We start from the raw sequence: 25,288 nt of genomic DNA, 5'->3' as shown, positions 1-25,288 counted from the left end.
TAGACTGGGTTCTGTTATTCTGCAGACTGGGTTCTGTTATTCTATAGACTGGGTTCTGTTATTCTGCAGACTGGGTTCTGTTATTCTGCAGACTGGGTTCTGATATTCTGCAGACTGGGTTCTGTTATTCTGCAGACTGGGTCCTCTGAGGCTCTCTGAGTCTGATTATTCAAAAAACATGACACAAAAAAGGGCCGGAGAAACTGAAGAGGATCAGAGCAGAATGTGTGTGTGTGTGTTTGGTTTTACTATGCTTGTGGGGACCAGAAGTCCTCACAAGGATAGTAAAACAAGGACAATTCAGACAAGTGGGGACAGGGAGAGTACAACAATGGAAGATGGACAGGGACAGTACAATAATAGAAAATGGACAGTCTCTCTCTCTCTCTCTCTCTCTCTCTCTCTCTCCCTCTCCCTCTCTCTCTCTGACACATTCAAGCAAAATGTAAGTAACTGCCTCGGTGAGAACGCGGTTCTCCTCTACCCTCGTTAACTAACAACCTCTACCTTGGCTAATTAACTAATTAGTGTGTCAGTCCACATGTTCTTAACAGATTTGCAGTCGCGGCCTGAATAGCAGGGTTAACTTTACATGTACCATCTGGTGACCCACTTGGGATGAAAAACACATAGCTGCTGCTCTCTACACATGTAGATACAGTGATAAACTCCAAATGAAACCCTATTCCCTATATTCTGCATTCCCCAGAGTCTGACAGCAGGAGACTATTTTCTCTCTCTTTCTCACACACACGCACACACACATTACACACACATACATTACACACACACACACACACACACACACATACATTACACACACACACACACACACACACACACACACACACACACACACACACACACACACACACACACACACACACACACACACACACACACACACACACACACACACCATTTCCCAGAGTCTGATAGCAGGAGACTATTACCCTCAAAGACGGAATCTCTCTCCAATTTCTCTCCGTCTCTCCCTACTCTCTGTCCTCTTCATCCCTCTTTTCATGCACTCGCCCTCGACAGTCTCCTCTCCTCCTCTTTGTTCCGCCCTCTCTCTTTTCTCCCTCTTTCATTGTCTCTTCTCGCGTTCATTTTCATCCCCCTTTCTTATTTTCTCTACCTCCCTTTATCTCTCCGTCTCTTCAGGTATTTTAGGTCCTCCCCTTCTTTCTCTCTTTTCTTCAGTCAATATAATTGGCATGGCAGGAGCCCACCCTGCAGAGTACGCTAAAACAGCATCACACAAACAGAGAGAGCAAACCCTGGCCACGGCAATCAGCAATCCACAACCAGAACAAACCAGTCCAGTACAGCACACCCAGAACAAGAGCACGCTGTACACTGCTCACCCAGGGAATCCCACTACTACTCACCCAGAGAATCCCACTACTGCTCACCCAGGGAATCCCACTACTACTCACCCAGAGAATCCCACTACTACTCACCCAGGGAATCCCACTACTACTCACCCAGAGAATCCCACTACTACTCACCCAGAGAATCCCACTACTACTCACCCAGAGAATCCCACTACTACTCACCCAGAGAATCCCACTACTACTCACCCAGGGAATCCCACTACTACTCACCCAGAGAATCCCACTACTACTCACCCAGGGAATCCCACTACTACTCACCCAGGGAATCCCACTACTACTCACCCAGAGAATCCCACTACTACTCACCCAGAGAATCCCACTACTACTCACCCAGGGAATCCCACTACTACTCACCCAGAGAATCCCACTACTGCTCACCCAGGGAATCCCACTACCACTCACCCAGGGAATCCCACTACTACTCACCCAGGGAATCCCACTACTACTCACCCAGGGAATCCCACTACTACTCACCCAGAGAATCCCACTACTACTCACCCAGAGAATCCCACTACTACTCACCCAGGGAATCCCACTACTACTCACCCAGGGAATCCCACTACTACTCACCCAGAGAATCCCACTACTACTCACCCAGAGAATCCCACTACTACTCACCCAGGGAATCCCACTACTACTCACCCAGGGAATCCCACTACTACTCACCCAGGGAATCCCACTACTACTCACCCAGGGAATCCCACTACTACTCACCCAGGGAATCCCACTACTACTCACCCAGGGAATCCCACTACTACTCACCCAGAGAATCCCACTACTACTCACCCAGAGAATCCCACTACTGCTCACCCAGAGAATCCCACTACTACTCACCCAGAGAATCCCACTACTACTCACCCAGGGAATCCCACTACTACTCACCCAGAGAATCCCACTACTACTCACCCAGGGAATCCCACTACTACTCACCCAGGGAATCCCACTACCACTCACCCAGGGAATCCCACTACTACTCACCCAGGGAATCCCACTACTACTCACCCAGGGAATCCCACTACTACTCACCCAGGGAATCCCACTACTACTCACCCAGAGAATCCCACTACTACTCACCCAGGGAATCCCACTACTACTCACCCAGGGAATCCCACTACTACTCACCCAGGGAATCCCACTACTACTCACCCAGAGAATCCCACTACTACTCACCCAGGGAATCCCACTACTACTCACCCAGAGAATCCCACTACTACTCACCCAGGGAATCCCACTACTACTCACCCAGAGAATCCCACTACTACTCACCCAGGGAATCCCACTACTACTCACCCAGGGAATCCCACTACTACTCACCCAGAGAATCCCACTACTACTCACCCAGGGAATCCCACTACTACTCACCCAGAGAATCCCACTACTACTCACCCAGAGAATCCCACTACTACTCACCCAGGGAATCCCACTACTACTCACCCAGGGAATCCCACTACTACTCACCCAGGGAATCCCACTACTACTCACCCAGGGAATCCCACTACTACTCACCCAGGGAATCCCACTACTACTCACCCAGGGAATCCCACTACTACTCACCCAGGGAATCCCACTACTACTCACCCAGAGAATCCCACTACTGCTCACCCAGAGAATCCCACTACTACTCACCCAGAGAATCCCACTACTACTCACCCAGAGAATCCCACTACTACTCACCCAGGGAATCCCACTACTACTCACCCAGAGAATCCCACTACTACTCACCCAGAGAATCCCACTACTACTCACCCAGAGAATCCCACTACTACTCACCCAGAGAATCCCACTACTACTCACCCAGAGAATCCCACTACTACTCACCCAGAGAATCCCACTACTACTCACCCAGAGAATCCCACTACTGCTCACCCAGAGAATCCCACTACTACTCACCCAGAGAATCCCACTACCACTCACCCAGAGAATCCCACTACTACTCACCCAGAGAATCCCACTACTACTCACCCAGAGAATCCCACTACTACTCACCCAGAGAATCCCACTACTACTCACCCAGAGAATCCCACTACTACTCACCCAGAGATTCCCACTACTACTCACCCTGTTCTATATACCGTTTCCAATCCACAACATAAAACCCGGACTAGTATACTAGTACACAATAAAAACAATAATGTTTACCTGAACACCAACCCAAGATCAGGGCCCGTATTCACAAAGAGTACTGATCTGGGATCTGGTCCTCCCTGTCCCTGTAATCAAATACATTATGAAAGGCCTAGATCAGCCCTCCTACTCTGAGGCGCTTACAATCCCAGAGCACACAACCCAGTAAAGAAAACCAAACCCTGTCCCAAAACCTGATTTAAACCGATAAAGCTCTCACTGCTATCACAGACCAAGATGAGAATGTGGTAGTAGTCAAGTCAGGTAATAAAGACTGAAATGTCAGAACATTACAAAACAACATCTGCAGCAGCAGCAGACGGTAGCAAAACAACACAACCAGAGTTAGAGCTGTCGGCTACCTAGGCTCTGAACAGACAGAAGACAGCCTCACATGGGTTAGAGACTATAGCACAACAAACCAATACACCCACAGACTCATCATAATAATATACAGTATATGTCATAATAACATTAAAATAGCTTAGAATATTGAACAGTGCAACATGAATAAATCACAATATTGTTTTTAAAATATTAATTGAAGAGAGGAAAGAATGAGGCATCGCAGATAAACCGTCAGCCTTGGTTTCATCAAAAACACATCTGCCTAAAGGGGAATGGTTTAGTTGTGTTCATGGTGCCCTTTCATTCATTCAGATATAATAGACTACTGGCTAGAGATACTCAAGTTAGCCCCAGGCACATGTATCAATGAACTGCAGATGGGAACATGCCACTTATTAGATTAATCATAAGTAACTTCATGTTCAATTATGTTCATTTATTAAAATGTTGCTAAATTATGCTAATAGCAAACAATTGCAAGATGACCTAATAAAAGGTAGGAAACTGAGACACTATGTTCATGATGATCAAATTAAACTACAGATGTAGAGGGAGTGGATGAGTGGATGAATGAGTGGACGAGTGGATGAATGAATGAATGAATGAATGAATGAATGAATGAATGAATGAATGAATGAATGAATGAATGAGTGGATGAGTGAATGAGTGGATGAGTGAATGAATGAATGAGTGGGTGAGTGAATGAATGAATGAGTGGATGAATGAATGAGTGGATGAGTGGATGAATGAATGAGTGGATGCGTGGATGAGTGGGTGAGTGGGTGAATGAATGAATGGATGAGTGAATGAATGAGTGGATGAGTGGATGAGTGAATGAATGGACGAGTGGATGAGTGAATGAATGGATGAGTGGGTGAATGAATGAATGAGTGGATGAGTGGATGAATGAATGAGTGGATGAGTGGGTGAATGAATGAATGGATGAATGAATGGATGAGTGGATGAGTGAATGAATGAATGAGTGGGTGAGTGGGTGAATGAATGAATGGATGAGTGAATGAATGAATGAGTGGATGAGTGTATGAGTGGATGAATGGATGAGTGGATGAGTGAATGAATGAGTTAGTGAGTGAGTGAGCGAGCGAGTGCGAGTTGGAGATTTTGTTTTATTCACAAAGAGAGATACTAATTACATAGACCAATTGACAGTAATTGAGGGTTAGGACCGGAGGCCTAGTATCCGTTGTTTACAAGTACTCCTACTATTGAGAAGAACAATGAAAATTACACTTGACATGCTCAAATGGTTCTCTCGAAAATGGGGGTCGAGGCAGCACCTCATCTTGGGCTAGTAAATCTTACGGGAGAGTTAATATCATATTGACTAGGTTAGGAGTGTGTCCGAGTAGAAATAAACTCAGTAAAAAAAGAAACGTCCTCTCACTGTCAACTGCGTTTATTTTCAGCAAACTTAACGTGTAAATATTTGTATGAACATAACAAGATTCAACAACTGAGACATAAACTGAACAAGTTCCACAGACATGTGACTAACAGAAATGGAATAATGTGTCCCTGAACAAAGGGGGGGTCAAAATCAAAAGAAACAGTCAGTATCTGGTGTGGTCACCAGCTGAATTAAGTACTGCAGTGCATCTCCTCCTCATGGACTGCACCAGATTTGCCAGTTCTTGCTGTGAGATGTTACCCCACTCTTCCACCAAGGCACCTGCAAGTTCATGGACATTTCTGGGGGGGAATGGCCCTAGTCCTCACCCTCCGATCCAACAGGTCCCAGACGTGCTCAATGGGATTGAGATCTGGGCTCTTCGCTGGCCATGGCAGAACACTGACATTCCTGTCTTGCAGGAAATCCCGCACAGAACGAGCAGTATGGCTGGTGGCATTGTCATGCTGGAGGGTCTTGTCAGGATGAGCCTGCAGGAAGGGTACCACATGAGGGAGGAGGATGTCTTCCCTGCAACGCACAGCGTTGAGATTGCCTGCAGTGACAACAAGCTCAGTCCGATAATGCTGTGACACACCGCCCCAGACCATGACGGACCATCCACCTCCAAATCGATCGCGCTCCAGAGTACAGGCCTCGGTGTAACGCTCATTCCTTCGACGATAAACGCGAATCCGACCATCACCACTGGTGAGACAAAACCGCGACTCGTCAGTGAAGAGCACTTTTTGCCAGTCCTGTCTGGTCCAGCGACGGTGGGTTGGTGCCCATAGGCGACATTGCTGCTGGTGATGTCTGGTGAGGACCTGCCTTACAACAGGCCTACAAACCCTCAGTCCAGCCTCTCTCAGCCTATTGCGGACAGTCTGAGCACTGATGGAGGGATTGTGCGTTCCTGGTGTAACTCGGGCAGTTGTTGTTGCCATCCTGTACTTGTCTCGCAGGTGTGATGTTCGGATGTACCGATCCTGTGCAGGTGTTGTTACATGTGGTCTGCCACTGCGAGGACAATCAGCTCTCCGTCCTGTCTCCCTGTAGCACTGTCTGAGGCGTCTCACAGTACGGACATTGCAATTTATTGCCCCGGCCACATCTGCAGTCCTCATGCCTCCTTGCAGCATGCCTAAGGCACGTTCATGCAGATGAGCAGGGACTCTTCGCATCTTTCTTTTGGTGTTTCTCAGTCAGTAGAAAGGCCTCTTTAGTGTCCTAGGTTTTCATGACTGTGACCTTAATTGCCTACCGTCTGTAACCTGTTAGTGTCTTAACGACCGTTCCACAGGTGCATGTTCGTTAATTGTTTATGGTTCATTGAACAAGCATGGGAAACAGTGTTTAAACCCTTTACAATGAAGATCTGTGAAGTTATTTGGATTTTTACGAATTATCTTTGAAAGACAGGGTCCTGAAAAAGGGGTGTTTCTTTTTTTGCTGAGTTTATGAAAATGTGAGAAGAAGAGTTAAATCGGTCCAAAGAGGACCCGGCCTACATGTCCCGTTAATAAAGTATTTCAATAATTCTCACTTTCTCTGACCGGGTTTTCCTCCTCCAACAGAGAGAGTCTGAAGACTTTTTAAATTACTGTGCATTTCAGGTTGTGTCCTGAATGGCACCGTATTCCTTATCCAGAGTGGCGCAGCGGTCTAAGGCACTGCATCTCAGTGCAAGAGGTGTCACTACAGTCCCTGGTTAGATTCAAGGTTGTTTCACAACCGGCCGTGATTGGAGTCCCATAGGGCAGTGCACAATTGGCCCAGCATCGTCCGGGGTAGGCCGTCATTGTATATAAGAATTTGTTCTTAAATAAAGATTACATACAAATATTTAGTGATGGCTCTGGTCAAAAGTAGTGAACTAAATCAGGATAGGGTGGCATTTGGGACAAAGAGCGTCCTAGGACATCCATTTATTTAAAAAAATTGACAAGCAAGCACTTTGGTAAATGTTAGATATCAAACACTCCAGTGTTATGCACACAGAGAGACGGCAGTCTCGCCATCCAGCCAACAGAACAGCTGCTGGAATCAATTGAGGATTTCTGTTTGAACAATAAAATTATTTTAAGAATGTATGAGTGAGTCTGAGTTTCTCTGTGTCTGTATTCGACACACACATTTATGGAATAATGTTTAAGCCATAGAACAAGAGAGAAGGGGGGACAGAGAGAGAGAGAGAGAGAGAGAGAGAGAGAGAGAGAGAAAGAGAGAAAGAGGGGGAGGGACAGAGAGAGAGGGGGGGGGCAAGACAGAGCGACTTAGTGTTTGTCTTGGTGTGTGTGAGCACAGAGAGGATTTCAAATAATGTGCCTAGTAGGCTGTGACAGTGAGAGTGAATGAAAAAGATGAGTGTTGTGCATGTGTGTGTGTGTGTGTGTGTGTGTGTGTGTGTGTGTGTGTGTGTGTGTGTGTGTGTGTGTGTGTGTGTGTGTGTGTGTGTGTGTGTGTGCGTGTGCACTTGTGTAGTAGATGTTCATGCAGGGATAAGAGGCTTATGAGGGGAGCATATTATTTTCTAAGTAAATCTCATTAAATTTAATTAGCTGTATATTTAGCATGTACACCTGTAATGAAGGTAATGCCTTGTACTGTATGTATAGTGGGTAGAACAGGTGAAACGACTGGTGTGTGATTACATTAACACATTAACACAATGATATTCACACAATGCTTTCCCTTTTTAGATAGTGTCATATTCCAGAGGAGGATCAGACGAACAACAAATTCTCTCTCTCTGTCTCTCTGTGTGTCTCTCTCTCCTCTCTCCCCTTTAATCAGCTTATCTTGTGTGTGTCCAGGCTTCTGTATCTGTGTTCCTCCTCTTTGTTTCAGTTTCATTCAGCACAGAGATTAGAAACGCATATTTGGCTTTGTTTGTCTTTAGGAGCTGAGAAACACTGCAGAGTTACACCACAGCGCTGGCTGTACTGCTGCATTCATCAACATGCACCTCACTGGGTTTTCCACCATGCTCATCACTGGGTTTTCCACCATGCACCTCACTGGGTTTTCCACCATGCTCCTCACTGGGTTTTCCACCATGCACCTCACTGGGTTTTCCACCATGCACCTCACTGGGTTTTCCACCATGCTCATCACTGGGTTTTCCACCATGCTCCTCACTGGGTTTTCCACCATGCACCTCACTGGGTTTTCCACCATGCACCTCACTGGGTTTTCCACCATGCTCATCACTGGGTTTTCCACCATGCACCTCACTGGGTTTTCCACCATGCTCCTCACTGGGTTTTCCACCATGCACCTCACTGGGTTTTCCACCATGCACCTCACTGGGTTTTCCACCATGCTCATCACTGGGTTTTCCACCATGCTCATCACTGGGTTTTCCACCATGCTCCTCACTGGGTTTTCCACCATGCACCTCACTGGGTTTTCCACCATGCACCTCACTGGGTTTTCCACCATGCTCATCACTGGGTTTTCCACCATGCTCATCACTGGGTTTTCCACCATGCACCTCACTGGGTTTTCCACCATGCTCCTCACTGGGTTTTCCACCATGCGCCTCACTGGGTTTTCCACCATGCTCCTCACTGGGTTTTCCACCATGCTCATCACTGGGTTTCCCACCATGCTCATCACTGGGTTTTCCACCATGCTCATCACTGGGTTTTCCACCATGCTCATCACTGGGTTTTCCACCATGCTCATCACTGGGTTTTCCACCATGCTCATCACTGGGTTTTCCACCATGCACCTCACTGGGTTTTCCACCATGCACCTCACTGGGTTTTCCACCATGCACCTCACTGGGTTTTCCACCATGCTCATCACTGGGTTTTCCACCATGCTCATCACTGGGTTTTCCACCATGCTCATCACTGGGTTTTCCACCATGCTCATCACTGGGTTTTCCACCATGCACCTCACTGGGTTTTCCACCATGCACCTCACTGGGTTTTCCACCATGCTCATCCCTGGGTTTTCCACCATGCTCATCACTGGGTTTTCCACCATGCTCATCACTGGGTTTTCCACCATGCTCATCACTGGGTTTTCCACCATGCTCATCACTGGGTTTTCCACCATGCACCTCACTGGGTTTTCCACCATGCACCTCACTGGGTTTTCCACCATGCACCTCACTGGGTTTTCCACCATGCACCTCACTGGGTTTTCCACCATGCTCATCACTGGGTTTTCCACCACGCACCTCACTGGGTTTTCCACCATGCACCTTACTGGGTTTTCCACCATGCACCTCACTGGGTTTTCCACCATGCACCTCACTGGGTTTTCCACCATGCACCTCACTGGGTTTTCCACCATGCTCATCAAGACACAGAGAGGCACATCAGTGATTTAAACCACACATTGATGCGCTCACAAAGCATCGTCTTCATCAGAAAAGCATTTTGATGAGTTGCCCCACTATCAAACGTCCGAATCAGAAAGACGTTTTTTTTGGTTAGTTTATCCACAACGTGATGCTTTCATTGAAAAAATAATATTGTTGAGTTCGGTCTACAGCACAAAGCATTTCCTTCAACAACAAAAAAGGCATATTGATAAGTCAAACCACACATTGACAACCTCATCAGAAAAGCCCATTGATGACTGAGTTCCTCCAAACAACCACGCTTTCATCAGAAAAACCGAACCATGGTAAACAACAACACAGCCATGCATTCATTGGATGGAGGACACACTCTGGGGAACCCTGCACTGACGGAGAAATGCTCCAATCAATACAAACACTGTGCTGAGGTCCACAATACAGCCATCTAATCAATACAAACACTGTGCTGATATCAGGTTTCAGGTAAGACCCAAGTGCAGACCGTGTTGAAGAAACAATGTTTACTGCAACAACAGGGGGGAGGCAAACGACAGGTCAAGGCAAGCAGGGGGTCGATAATCCAGAGTAGTGGGGCCAAGGTACAGGATGGCAGGCAGGCCCAGGTCAGGCAGAGGTCTGTAACCCAGAGTAGTGGGGCCAAGGTACAGGACGGCAGGCAGGCCCAGGTCAGGCAGAGGTCTGTAACCCAGAGTAGTGGGGCCAAGGTACAGGACGGCAGGCAGGCCCAGGTCAGGCAGAGGTCTGTAACCCAGAGTAGTGGGGCCAAGGTACAGGACGGCAGGCAGGCCCAGGTCAGGCAGAGGTCTGTAACCCAGAGTAGTGGGGCCAAGGTACAGGACGGCAGGCAGGCCCAGGTCAGGCAGAGGTCTGTAACCCAGAGTAGTGGGGCCAAGGTACAGGACGGCAGGCTCAGAGTCAGGACAGGCAAGGGTGAAAACCAGGAGGACAAGGGGAAACCGAGAGACTGCGGAAAAGCAGGCACCGAGGCAAGCCGCTGGTTGACTTGAACAAACAAGACGAACTGGCACAGACAGACAGAAAACACAGGTCTAAATACCCAGAGGATAAGTGGGAAGATGGGCGACACCTGGAGGGGGGTGGAGACAAGCACATGGACAGGTGAAACAGATCAGAGCATGACAGCTGAGGTCCACGATACATTACATTTTACATTTACGTCATTTAGCAGACGCTCTTATCCAGAGCGACTTACAAATTGGATACAGCCATCTAATGACATCACTGGAACACAACACAGTGATTGGTTCAGATAAAGTATTCATCCCAAATGGCAGCCTATTCCCTATGTAGTGCACTACTTTAGACCAGGGCTCTGGTCAAAAGTAGTGCACTACATAGGGACTAGGGTGCCATTTCAGAGCCACACACAGTGATGGGTTTAAGACAGAGAAACATCCCTAGAGTTTGTTCCTGCTTCTTTCTAGCCTTGCTGCAACGACAGGATACCTTGGTGATTTAAGCCCAACAGCAAACAATGAAAAGAGCCAGAGGACCATTCCACCGCACCGCAAGGCCGGCACAATGAAAGGAAACATTGCTGAAAAGCAGGACAGCACCCAGACTCTGCCTGCTGCACAATGACGCTAGCGTTTCAAAAGAGCCACTGATGAATTTCCAGCCTCAGTGTTCCTTTCATCAAAACGCCTTTCTGAACGGTCGGCCAGCTCACAGCTGACAGTTCTGCTAACACGGCTCGATTTTCTACCGCCCTCCCTCCCATAGATTGACATGGCCCTCCCTCCCTCACACTCCCCCTCCCTCACACACGAGGTAAAAACTCTTGAGTGCTGCAACTGCTGCCTGCGTCCGTCTCGACAACAATCTCAAGAGTGCTCAACATTATTGCTTGTTGTTGTGATGTAATCTGAGATAGCCTGAGTGGATGTGATGAGATCTGACTTGGATTGACAAGGTCTAAAGGGGTTTCTTCTTGTTTAGAAACCGAGAGCTATACTGCTGCCTCTCAGATCAGATGTTATTGAAACAAGTGAGTGCATGTGTCATTTGGCTTCCTTTTCTGACTTTTTTAAACCATTATCACACCAGACCCGGGCGCTTAGCTGTGTCTCACATACCAGGCTGACTGACGTATGTGTCAGGAAATAACAGGTCAGAGTCAAACCTGGAGATGATGATAACATTTGTTTGAATACCAAATGGCACCCCTTTCCCTATATTGTGCACTACTTTTGACCAGGGCACCCTTTTCCATATATAGTGCACTATTTTCAACCAGGGCCCTATTCCCTATATTGGAATAGGATGCCATTTAGGACGCATGTTCTGCTTTTGGGTCAATGGAAATGATCCACTGTCGATACGTCTGTCTGTTTATAGTTGTTGTGTTGCTCGGAGCTTAATCAATCATCACATAAAGGTTCAGCCATCCTGATAATAAGATGGGAGTAATCAGTTGGGTATTTTAGAGTCTGGTGCAAATAGAGACGAGTGCTGATCCAAGGATGTGTACAAAATGGCACCCTATTTTCTATATAGTGCACTACTTTTGACCATAGACTATATAGGGAATAGGGTTCCATTTGGGATGCACTCAAAGTGTGATTCATCGGGGGAAGAGACAGGTGTTGTTACTGTGACTGTAGTCAGGTCAGTTAATCAACTGCTGAAACTAATGGAAAATCAGCTCAGCAAGACTTTCTCTCTGCATCTCTCTACCTCAGTCTCTCTCTACCTCAGTCTCTCTCTCACCCTCTCTCTCTGCATCTCTCTACCTCAGTCTCTCTCTCTCTCTGCATCTCTCTACCTCAGTGTCTCTCTCTGCATCTCTCTACCTCAGTCTCTCTCTCTCTCTGCATCTCTCTCTCTGCATCTCTCTACCTCAGTCTCGCTCTCTCTCTTGCCCTCTCTCTACATCTCTCTCTCTCTCTGCATCTCTCTACCTCAGTCTCGCTCTCGCCCTCTCTCTCTATGCATCTCTCTCTCTGCATCTCTCTACCTCCGTCTCTCTCTCTCTGCATCTCTCTCTCTCTGCATCTCTCTACCTCCGTCTCCCTCTGCATCTCTCTACTTCCGTCTCTCTCTGCATCTCTCTACTTCCGTCTTTCTCTGCATCTCTCTACCTCAGTCTCTCTCTGCATCTCTCTACCTCCGTCTCTCTCTGCATCTCTCTACCTCCGTCTCGCTCTGCAATTCAATTCAATTCAATTTGAGGACTTTATTGGCATGGGACACATATGTTTACATTGCCAAAGCAAGTGAAGTAGATAAAGTACAAAAGTGAAATAAACAAATTAACAGTAAACATTACACTCACAGAAGTTCCAAAATAATAAAGACATTTCAAATGTCATATTATGCATATATATACATTTGGCAGGAGGTTAGGAAGTGCAGCTCAGTTTCCACCTCATTATGTGGGCAGTTTGCACATAGCCTGTCTTCTCTTGAGAGCCAGGTCTGCCTACAACAGCCTTTCTCAATAGCAAGGCTATGCTCACTGAGTCTGTACATAGTCAAAGCTTTCCTTAAGCTTGGGTCAGTCACAGTGGTTAGGTATTCTGCCATTGTGTACTCTCTGTTTATGGCCAAATATCATTCTAGTTTGTTCAGTTTTTTTGTTAATTCTTTCCAATGTGTCAAGTAATTATCCTTTTGTTTTCTCATCATTTGGTTTGGTCTAGTTATGTTGCTGTCCTGGGGCTCTGTGGGGTGTGTTTGTGTTTGTGAACAGAGCCCCAGGACCAGCTTGTTTAGGGGACTCTTCTCCAGGTTCATCTCTCTGTAGGTGATGGCTTTGTTATGGAAGGTTTGGGAATCGCTTCCTTTTAGGTGGTTGTAGATTTTAACAGCTCTTTTCTGGATTTTGATAATTAGCGGGTATCGGCCTAATTCTGCTCTGCATGCATTATTTGGTGTTTTACATTGTACACAGAGGATATTTTTGCAGAATTCTGCATGCAGTCTCAATTTGGTGTTTGTCACATTTTGTGAATTCTTGGTCGGTGAGTGGACCCCAGATCTCACAACCATAAAGGGCAATGGGTCCTACAGCTGATTCAAGTGTTTTTTTGCCAGATCCTAATTGGTATGTCAAATGTTATGTTCCTATAGATGGCATAGAAGGCCCTTCTTGCCTTGTCTCTCAGATCGTTCACAGCTTTGTGGAAGTTACCTGTGGCGCTGTTTAAACCGAGGTATGTATAGTTTTTTGTGTGCTCTAGGGCAACGGTGTCTAGATGGAATTGGCATTCGTGGTCCTGGCAACTGGACATTTTTTGGAACACCATTATTTTTGTCTTACTGAGATTTACTGTCAGGGCCCAGGTCTGGCAGAATTTGTGCAGAAGTTACAGTTGCTGCTGCAGGCCCTCCTTGGATGAGGACAGAAGCACCAGATCATCAGCAAACAGTAGATATTTGACTTCAGATTCTAGTAGGGTGAGGCCAGTTGCTGCAGACTATTCTAGTGCCTTCGCCAATTCGTTGATATATATGTCGAAAAAGGTGGGGCTTAAGCTGCATCCCTGTCTCACCCCACGGCCCTGTGGGAAGAAATGTGTGTTTTTTTTTATTTTAACCGCACACTTGTTGTTTGTGTACATGGATTTTATGTCGTATGTTTTCCCCCAACATCACTTTCCATCAATTTGAATAGCAGTCCCCCATGGCAAATTGAGTCAAAGGCTTTTTTGAAATCAACAAAGCATGAGAAGACTTTGCCTTTGTTTTGGTTTGTTTGTTTGTCAATTAGGGTGTGCAGGGTGGATATGTGGTCTGTCGCACGGTAATTTGGTAAAAAGCAAATTTGACATTTGCTCAGTACATTGTTTTCACTTATTGTTCACCTAACACCTTTTTTTTCACCATTGGTTAGAGCCTATAAGTAAGCATTTCACTGTAAGGTCTACACCTGTTGTATTTGGTGCACATGACAAATAAACTTTGATTTGAAGTCTGCTGTAAATGATAATGCAGAGGATTTTCCCAAGGTTGCTGTTGACGCATATCCCACTGTAGTTAGTGGTTTACCCATACATCTCCATTTTAGATAGATAACTCTTCACGTTGTTGTTTATTTAGTGTTTTTCAATTTTCCCAGAAGTGGTTAGTCTATGGATTCTTCCATTTTCTTTAAGCTGATTTCTGACACGCTGTTCCTTCTTTTTCTGTTGTGTATTTCTGTATTGTTTTAGTGATTCACCATAGTGAAGGTGTAGATTCAGGTTCTGGGTCTCTATGCTTTTGGTTGGATAGGTTTCTCAATTTCTTTCTTGGGTTTTTGCATTCTTCATCAAACCATTTGTCATTGTTGTTAATTTTCTTTGGTTTTCTGTTTGAAATGTTTAGATTTGACAGGGAAGCTGAGAGGTAAAATATACTGTTTAGATTTTCTACTGCCAAGTTTACACCTTCACTATTACAGTGGAACGTTTTGTCCAGGAAGTTGTCTAAAAGGGATTGAATGTGTTGTTGGCTAATTATTTTTTGGTAGGTTTCCACACTACATTCCTTCCATCTATAGCATTTCTTAATATTATTCAGATCCTTTGGCTTTGATGCCTCATGATTGAGTATTGCTCAAGTAGACTGTGATTTTTATGTGATCTGATCGGGGTGTCAATGCGCTGACTGTAAACACTGAGAGACTCTGGGTTGAGGTCAGTGATAAAGTATTCTACAGTACTACTGCCAAGAGATGAGCTATAAGTGTACCTACCGTAGGAGTCCCCTTGAAGCCTACCATTGACTATGTAAATACCCAGCATGCGACAGAGCTGCAGGAGTTGTGACCCGTTTTGTTAGTTATGTTGTCGTAGTTGTGCCTAGGGGGGCATATGGGGGAGGGAATGCTGTCACCTCCAGGTAGGTGTTTGTCCCCTTGTGTGCTGAGGGTGTCAGGTTCTTGTCCAGTTCTGGCATTTAGATCGCCGCAGATTAGTACATGTCCCTGGGCCTGGAAATGATTGATTTCCCCCTCCAGGGTGGAGAAGCTGCCTTCATTAAAGTATGGGAATTCTAGTGGGGGAATAATTGTAGGTAGCACACAGGAGGACATTTTTCTCTGTTAAGATAATTTCCTTTTGAATTTCTAACCAAATGTAAAATGTTCCTGTTTTGATTAATTTAATAGAGTGAGTTAGGTCTGCTCTATACCAAATGAGCATACCGCCTGAGTCCCTTCCCTGTTTCACACCTGTCAGTTTGGTGGATGGGCCTACAAGCTCTCTGTAACCTAGAGGAAAACCAGTGGGTCCATCTCCTCTAAACCATGTTTCTTGTAGGAAGACAATGTATGTATTTCTGATTTATTTGTTGAAGTCCAGGTTCCTGTTCTTTAGGCAAAAGGCAGATGACCTCAGGCCTTGGATATTCCAGGATGAGATTGTGTCCAATGTTGTTAGTCATGTGGTTTGGCCTCAGACCGGTAAACTCACTCAGTCTCACTCACTCACTCAGTCTCACTCACTCACTCACTCACTCACTCACTCACTCACTCACTCACTCACTCACTCACTCACTCACTCACTCAGTCTCTCACTCAGTCTCTCACGCACTCACTCAGTCAGTCTCTCACGCACTCACTCACTCAGTCTCTCTCTCTCTCACTCAGTCTCTCTCTCACTCAGTCTCTCTCTCTCTCACTCACTCACTCAGTCTCTCTCTCTCTCTCACTCACTCACTCAGTCTCTCTCTCTCTCACTCACTCACTCACTCACTCACTCAGTCTCTCTCTCTCTCTCACTCAGTCACTCAGTCTCTCTCTCTCTCTCTCACTCACTCACTCACTCACTCAGTCTCTCTCTCTCACTCAGTCTCTCTCTCTCACTCAGTCTCTCTCTCTCTCACTCAGTCTCTCTCTCTCTCACTCAGTCTCTCTCTCTCTCACTCACTCACTCAGTCTCTCTCTCTCTCACTCACTCACTCAGTCTCTCTCTCTCTCACTCACTCACTCAGTCTCTCTCTCTCTCTCACTCACTCACTCACTCAGTCTCTCACTCACTCACTCAGTCTCTCACTCACTCACTCACTCACTCACTCACTCACTCAGTCTCTCACTCAGTCTCTCACTCAGTCTCTCACTCAGTCTCTCACTCAGTCTCTCACTCAGTCTCTCACTCAGTCTCTCACTCAGTCTCTCACTCACTCTTCCTGTCATGGATTCAAAATAACTTCCTTTAGCCAATGATTACACCAATGCAATGCTTTTAAATCTATGAAAGGAAGTGTGCAAGTGCCCACTTTGGAAGAAAGGTGGAGAATAGGGATGAATTGGATACCAGTGGTCTGGGCGGGTCCATCCAGAGTAGAGATCTAGGATCAGTTCTTTCCATGTCAATGTAACCTTTTCACTTGTGATCTATAAACAACAAAACTGGTCCCAAATCAGCACTTATCCTACTCTTGATACATCCAGTACGCACGCAGGTTGGGAAACCAGTGGCCTGGGCCGTCAAGAGTAGAGAGAGAGTTAGAGGGCAATGAAAAAGCTTCATATTAATGTCACAGTCACTAGCCAGTAATTCAACAAAATAACTAGGGCCTCAGGCTTCTTGTTCTCCAGTTGTTAATGAGTTAATATTGCTTATTAGTCATCATTGCTGACAGGATAGGTAGAGCCTGCCTGCCTGCCCTGCCCTGCCTGCCCTGCCTGCCTGCCTGCCTGCCTGCCGTGGAGGTACCAGACCTGTCTGTGTATTAGTCTTCATCCCAAATGGCACCCTATTCCCTATTTAGTACACTACTTATGACAAGAGTCCGTCCATTTGGGGCGTACTTAGCGACATGTTTCCCATCAGCCCTGGCCTGGTCTGGCTGGCACACAGGATGCCCAGTCAGCATCTGCCTCTCAAATGGCATCCGATTCCCGATATAGTGCACTACTTTTGACCAGAGTAGTGCACTATATAGGGAACATCATGCCATTTGGGACGCAGATAGTCAGTCAACAAACAGGACGTCACCCTGGCCTGACGTAACTAGGTAAGCGATACAGAACCAGAGCTGTATCTCAAAACGGCACCCTATTCCCTATATTTGCTCTGGTCAAAAGTAGTGCACTATACAGGGACTAGGGTGCCATTTAGGACCAACACTCAGTCAGCCAGTCATCAACAATAAATAGCCCAAACTGGAAATGAGTGGTTCTTTCTGGAGGCCTGTGTTCTGCCAGAGCCCGATTCCCTGAGCAAACTAAAGCGAACTGCTGGCACAGAACACAGAGGCCCTCCCTCCCGCCTTCCCTCCTTCCCTCCCTCCCGCCTTCCCTCCATCCTTCCTTCCCTCCCTCCCGCCTTCCCTCCCTCCCGCCTTCCCTCCCTCCCGCCTTCCTGCCTTCCTTCCCTCCCTCCCTCCGGCCTGTAAATCTCACCCACATTAATGATTGGTCTACACCCATCATGCCCATCCTTTCATCTGTATTCATTATTGGTCACAGCTGGAAGTGCAGCCTCTCTCTGCCCCACTCAATCCAGCAGTCCGCTGCCCAGACGCGAGAGAGAATACACTGAGGAAAATAAACGATTAATCACGTTGTGTTGTGGTCTTGAGATGACACAATGGGTGTGTCTGAAATAGCACCCTATTCCCTATATAGTGCACTATTTTGACCAGAGCCCTATGGGCCCTGGTTCCAATGGCCTTATGAGCCCTTGCTAAAAGGAGTACACTACACAGGGAATAGGGTGCCATTTGGTTCACAGACAATATTCCCTGAGGTCTCCACTGAGAAGGGGCACGGTCAGTGACGGGAGGCCAGTGTGTGTGTGTGTGTGTCATGCTGTGTGCTTATGAGTGCTACAGAGGGTGGCCACGACATCCTGGCCTGAGGTAACTTGGTTAGTGATACAGAACAGAGTTGCTTTCCAAATGGTACGCTGTTCCCTATATAGTGCACTACTTTTACCCAGGGTCCATAGTTTATCCATAAGGCTTTGGTCAAAAGTAGTGCACTATATAGGGAATAGGGTACCGTTTGGTACTCAGTCTTGGCCAATCACAGCTCTAATCTGTAGCCTTCAGAGAGCCAGTCCAGTTGAACTGCTCCACTGCACATCCAGCTGTGGAAAATAGATACTGTACACAATTAGAGGCTCTCTCTATAGGGGCCCAGCACAGACAAACAGCGCTGTTCTTCTCTGACTTTGACACGCTGCTCATATGGGGATTCCTTCCGCATCAAATGTTTAAATGAGCGCCGAGTCGCTGACATATGTGAGCTCTCACTTGTATTGTTTTGCTAATATTATTGATGAGCATTTTGTTTTGGGGAGGATGAAAACAAGACACAGCAATAACATGGAGGTTTTGAAAGCTTGAAAGAAGCAGTATAGATTTTGAGACATGTTGTAGTGACAGACAGGCTTGGTGCATCTGATCGTTAATCTGTAGTCATTGATCTGCCATACTAATCGTTTTTTCCTCTCTGAAACATAACATTGCATTATTTATGCTAAGTAGGCCCTTCTGTTCGGGCCATTTAAAATGAACTGCCCATTCACCGGCCACTACCGGCCATTATTGGAGCCTCTCTCCCATTCCTCTCCATCTGCCCCTCTCTCCATATATCTAGGTCTGCATCCCAAAGAGCACCTTAACCCCCCCCATGAGCCTCTTGGCAAAAGTAGTGCACTACATAGGGAATAGGTTGCCATTTGGGGTGCAGAGACCCAGTTACCAGGCAGAACAGCTGTGTCATAGTTTATGTCGGACACACAACATTAAGCCACATGTACCCTTTAAAAGGGGAAATCTGAGATTAGAAAAACAACAAAGCAGTAACCCTACCATGTTATGGTAAACAGCTAAAGGATGGGTCTGGAGAAATGTAAAGCCCAAAAATCTGTTAGATTATTCAAGAATCAATGGCAATACTCCATATCATTAATTGAAAAGTAAAACTTTTTTTAAATTTTTTTTTAAATGTATGTACCAATCACAGAAAAAACGACTAGACAACCAAGATCTATGACTCCCAGTTGATGGACAGTAGTGCAAAACCGATCTTAGCTACAAACAACAAAGGCCAGTGATTCCATCGGTTTGTTCTTGCATGGTCAATTCTGCACCAATACAAACCCTAATCGAACGTGACATATTTCTGAATGCGAGAAGCCCTTTTTGCAATACATGCAAATCCATACAATACGTGCAAATTGCAAACTCGTGTTGAATTGACAAAATAAGCTCCACATGAAGAACCACACACATTATCAAGTCTACGCCCTCTCAGGTTCAGACATCAGGGCTTGATTATATTTTTGCATCTCATCAATGTCTTGAATTTGATAATTATTTTGATAATTGCAATCTTCATTTCTATTTGATTTCATTAGCATGTTCCCAACACTGACCTTGGTTACGTCCTAAGTGCCACCCTATTCCCTACATAGTGCACTACTTTTAACCGGAGCTCTATTGGCCCTGGTCAAAAGTAGTGCCCTATATAGGGAATCGGGTGGCACTTGGGACGAGCCCTCATCTCAGTATCTGCAGAAGTTTGTTTACCATTGTTACCCCCAGCAGTATACAGTACAGCTTCTCACTGACTCACATTGACAACTCCTCCAAACTGCTCTATAAACATTTCACATGCAGAAGCACAGAAAAAATACAATTATGCATAATTCAACAACAGACAGTAAAACAGCTGATGTAGTTAAAGTAGGTGCGTGTGTTTGCATGCTTTTAAATTCCTGGGGTTCTGTGTGGGTGCACATCACATCTGCAAGATTGAGCATATTGACATGAGATAATATAGGCTACTGTGTGTCCGAGTTGGGCTGAATAAGTAACACTGCCAACTCTAGTCCACATGTAATCCCTGCATGGGAAACCAGGGATCGCTCCCCGGTCCAAGATGCCCATTTCAAATAAAACCTTCATCTGTCTCCCCCTCTCTATGTAGCCCACTGTCTGAATAAATACAAAATACATAAAAAATATATACATATAAAAAAAATTATATAGGGTACTGTTTTGTAGTGTTAGTGAGACTGTTACAGTGGTTAGTCTGTGGGATTAGTGACTGGTACAGTGGTTAATCTGTGGGATTAGTGAGACTGTTACAGTGGTTAGTCTGTGGGATTAGTGACTGGTACAGTGGTTACTCTGTGGGATTGGTGAGATTTAGTGGTTAGTCTGTGGGATTAGTGACTGGTTACAGTGGTTACTCTGTGGGATTAGTGAGACTGTTACAGTGGTTAGTCTGTGGGATTAGTGACTGGTACAGTGGTTACTCTGTGGGATTAGTGAGACTGTTACAGTGGTTAATCTGTGGGACTGTTACAGTGGTTAGTCTGTGGGACTGTTACAGTGGTTAGTCTGTGGGGTTAGTGAGACTGTTAAAGTGGTTAATCTGTGAGACAGTTACAGTGGTTAATCTGTGAGACTGTTACAGTGGTTAATCTGTGGGAGTGTTACAGTGGTTAATCTGTGGGATTTGTGACTGTTACAGTGGTTACTCTATGGGATTAGTGAGACTGTTACTGTGGTTAATCTGTGGGACAGTTACAGTGGTTAATCTGTGAGACAGTTACAGTGGTTACTCTGTGGGATTAGTGACTGGTACAGTGGTTAATCTGTGGGATTAGTGAGACTGTTAGGGTGGTTACTCTGTGGGATTAGTGAGACTGTTAAAGTGGTTAATTTGTGAGACAGTAACAGTGGTTAATCTGTGGGACTGTTACAGTGGTTAATCTGTGGGACTGTTACAGTGGTTAATCTGTGGGACTGTTACAGTGGTTAATCTGTGGGACTGTTACAGTGGTTAATCTGTGGGACTGTTACAGTGGTTAATCTGTGAGACTGTTACAGTGGTTAATCTGTGGGACTGTTTGTAATGGAAATTATATGATTAAAGGTTTGACTAAATTATTTCACCCTGAAAATGTATAACCGAGTGATTATAAGATGAATGTACTAATGTGTGTGTGTAGGAAAAGTTTAAGCTTAATGATTTAGCAATGTAAGTAAGACATTCAAGGAAAAGGGGAACTGTTAACAGACAGCAGACAATTTGTGACCACTGTGAAACTAATAGCAGGAAAGAGGTCTCCCCACCCAGGGAAGGGAGAAACCATTGGGTTTGCAGTAGATTATGTAACATGGGGCAGGATATGATAAGCAATGTATGTGTTGGAGAAGACTTGTAAATAAGCATTGACAGTGTTAAACAAGAGGAGTGGCATTTGTATGACAAAATGTGTAACATAAAAGGCTGTGTACATTGTATGAATTTCAGAGCTCTCGTGAATAAACATTGTTGACTATTGTAAACTGGGCCTCCGTCTGTGTCATTTAACCAAAATTTTATCAACTCTGGGGTGCAGACTGAGTAGTTTAATTCAAGTTCAGTTTATGAACATTGGGAACAGAATTCTCATAACACTGTTACAGTGGTTAATCTGTGGGACTGTTACAGTGGTTAATCTGTGGGACTGTTACAGTGGTTAATCTGTGGGATTAGTGAGACTGTTACAGTGGTTAATCTGTGGGACTGTTACAGTGGTTAATCTGTGGGACTGTTACAGTGGTTAATCTGTGGGATTAGTGAGACTGTTACAGTGGTTAATCTGTGGGACTGTTACAGTGGTTAATCTGTGGGACTGTTACAGTGGTTAATCTGTGGGACTGTTACAGTGGTTAATCTGTGGGACTGTTACAGTGGTTAATCTGTGGGACTGTTACAGTGGTTAATCTGTGAGACTGTTACAGTGGTTAATCTGTGAGACTGTTACAGTGGTTAATCTGTGGGACTGTTACAGTGGTTAATCTGTGAGACTGTTACAGTGGTTAATCTGTGGGACTGTTACAGTGGTTAATCTGTGGGACTGTTACAGTGGTTAATCTGTGGGACTGTTACAGTGGTTAATCTGTGAGACTGTTACAGTGGTTAATCTGTGGGACTGTTACAGTGGTTAATCTGTGGGACTGTTACAGTGGTTAATCTGTGGGACTGTTACAGTGGTTAATCTGTGAGATAGTTTCTCTCCCTGTTCCACATTACTATGTGCTTTTATCTAACCCCAATCGGTCAACAATGACTGCTCAAATCAATTAATAGGAAAAGATGGTTTCCTGCCAATCGTAGGGTTTTTTATTGATAGGTGTGTGTGTGTGTGTGTGTGTGTGTGTGTGTTGTACCATATTGTCTCCATTGAGGGCTCTCCTAATCACACCTCTATGACTCTAATGATCATACCAGCCTTACACAATAATGTGTGTGTATCCTATCGCGTGCGTGTGTGTGTGACACACACAGAGAGAGGCAGAGCACAGGCCAACCTGTGCAAGTGTAAATCACACACATTCTTCAAAAACAACAGCAGAAATTCCACTGGAGTTCGGGGGAAAGGGGCTTGGTGACTACCTTGTAATAACACAGTAACAACTAAAACACTGACGTCAACAGCATATAGTAGAAGATACTGGAGGGTGACAGTAGAGGAGGGTGAGACTAGAGGAGGATGAGACTAGAGGAGGGTGAGACTAGAGGAAGGTGAGACTAGAGGAGGATGAGACTAGAGGAGGATGAGACTAGAGGAGGATGAGACTAGAGGAGGGTGAGACTAGAGGAGGGTGAGACTAGAGGAGGGTGAGACTAGAGGAAGGTGAGACTAGAGGAAGGTGAGACTAGAGGAAGGTGAGACTAGAGGAAGGTGAGACTAGAGGAAGGTGACAGAAGAGGGTGAGACTAGAGGAGGGTGAGACTAGAGGAGGGTGAGAGTAGAGGAGGTTGAGACTAGAGGAAGGTGAGACTAGAGGAGGATGAGACTAGAGGAAGGTGAGACTAGAGGAGGGTGAGACTAGAGGAAGGTGAGACTAGAGGAGGATGAGACTAGAGGAGGATGAGACTAGAGGAGGGTGAGACTAGAGGAGGGTGAGACTAGAGGAGGGTGAGACTAGAGGAGGGTGAGACTAGAGGAGGGTGAGACTAGAGGAGGGTGAGACTAGAGGAAGGTGAGACTAGAGGAAGGTGACAGAAGAGGGTGAGACTAGAGGAGGGTGAGACTAGAGGAGGGTGAGACTAGAGGAGGATGAGACTAGAGGAGGGTGAGACTAGAGGAGGGTGAGACTAGAGGAGGGTGAGACTAGAGGAGGATGAGACTAGAGGAGGGTGAGTAGAGGAGGATGAGACTAGAGGAAGGTGAGACTAGAGGAGGGTGAGACTAGAGGAGGATGAGACTAGAGGAGGGTGAGTAGAGGAGGATGAGACTAGAGGAAGGTGAGACTAGAGGAAGGTGAGACTAGAGGAAGGTGACAGAAGAGGAGGGTGAGACTAGAGGAAGGTGACAGTAGAGGAGGGTGAGAGTAGAGGAGGGTGAGAGTAGAGGAAGGTGAGAGTAGAGGGATAGACTAGAGGAGGGTGACAGTAGAGGAGGGTGACAGTAGAGGAGGGTGACAGTAGAGGAGGGTGACAGTAGAGGAGGGTGAGAGTAGAGGAGGGTGAGAGTAGAGGGATAGACTAGAGGAGGGTGACAGTAGAGGAGGGTGAGAGTAGAGGAGGGTGACAGTAGAGGGTGAGACTAGAGGAGGGTGACAGTAGAGGAGGGTGAGAGTAGAGGAGGGTGACAGTAGAGGGTGAGACTAGAGGAGGGTGAGACAAGAGGAGGCTGAGAGTAGAGCAGGGTGACAGTAGAGGAGGGTGACAGAAGAGGATGAGAGTAGAGGAGGGTGACAGTAGAGGAGGGTGACAGTAGAAGATGAGAGTAGAAGAGGGTGAGAGTAGAGAAGGGTGAGACTAGCCTAGAGGGGATGAGAGAGATTCTTACCAAAGACAATGAAGTTGCTCTGAACAGAGGCTGCCAGTAGTGTCAATAAAGTCAGAGTCCATAGATTTGGGACCAGGTAAGAAGGGAATGCCATGGTTGGTTGGTTCGTCTCAATCCTCAGGAGGGTTAGGCAGGGCCAGGGGAGAGGAGCACGGGAGTGTTACCTGAGCGGCAGAGTAGAGGAGCACTGGAGTGTTACCTGCGGGGGGAGAGGAGCACCGGAGTGTTACCTGTGGGGGGAGAAGAGAATAGCACTGGCGGTACCTGCGGGAGGAGGGCGATAAAACAAGACCAAGCCGTTCGGGATTAATTGGTTGCGTTCTGATCGGTTGGCCGGTGTTTAATGCACTTTTGGACATCGTTGCTCACGCGCTTCTCCGTGGGTTTCGTAGATCTGCTGCCTGTGTCATATCGTACCGGGAGCGACGCGGTGATCGAGCCTACCACCGTAAAAGGCAACGTTCTAAATCACTAAAGGCGGAAAATCAGTGTGGGCTGTCATTACCCTAAATGTATTCAATTGATGTCTAAATGTATTCAAGCTCTGAGTATAAGTGGGATGTTTTCTGGGCCCAAAACAACTCTTGTTAATTACAAATATCACAAATGAACCAAATCCAAATCCCCCCTGTTGGCCAAGCAAAACGCCGGAATAGACAGCAAAACGCTTGCACCTGTCGCCCGCTGAGAATTGCCTGACGGTGCTTCTCTCTTCACATGACACAGATGTAGCACACAATGTGTCACTATAATACCCTCAGCCTCTCACACACACACACACTGAAATAGCCTCACATGGCGGTCGAGCCAAGGCTAGGATCTATCCTCGAAATGATCCTTTACCATTCGGTTCAGCGCGGGCCATGGCTAGAGAGAGGTTGCCAGTGGGACGGACGGGCGGGCGAATAGGGCGGGGATA

At 46.1% G+C, this 25,288-nt stretch overlaps 1 protein-coding gene across 3 annotated transcripts in view; it reads right to left on the bottom strand.

The window, feature by feature from the left end:
• Nucleotides 1–25,288, bottom strand: part of cadm3 (cell adhesion molecule 3) — a 127,538-nt gene that overhangs the window by 101,136 nt on the left and 1,114 nt on the right. For all 3 annotated transcript variants that reach the window (XM_014141079.2, XM_014141081.2, XM_014141083.2), the window contains exon 2: nt 24,370–24,568. In XM_014141079.2, the coding sequence (XP_013996554.2) occupies nt 24,370–24,463 (94 nt within the window). In that variant the 5' untranslated portion in view covers nt 24,464–24,568. The remainder of the gene's footprint in view (nt 1–24,369; nt 24,569–25,288) is intronic.

Source organism: Salmo salar, chromosome ssa14 (assembly GCF_905237065.1).
Source record: "Salmo salar chromosome ssa14, Ssal_v3.1, whole genome shotgun sequence".
NCBI classification, from domain to species: domain Eukaryota; kingdom Metazoa; phylum Chordata; class Actinopteri; order Salmoniformes; family Salmonidae; genus Salmo; species Salmo salar.
Note: the sequence above shows the minus strand (reverse complement) of the source record. Positions and strands in the feature narration are given on the sequence as shown.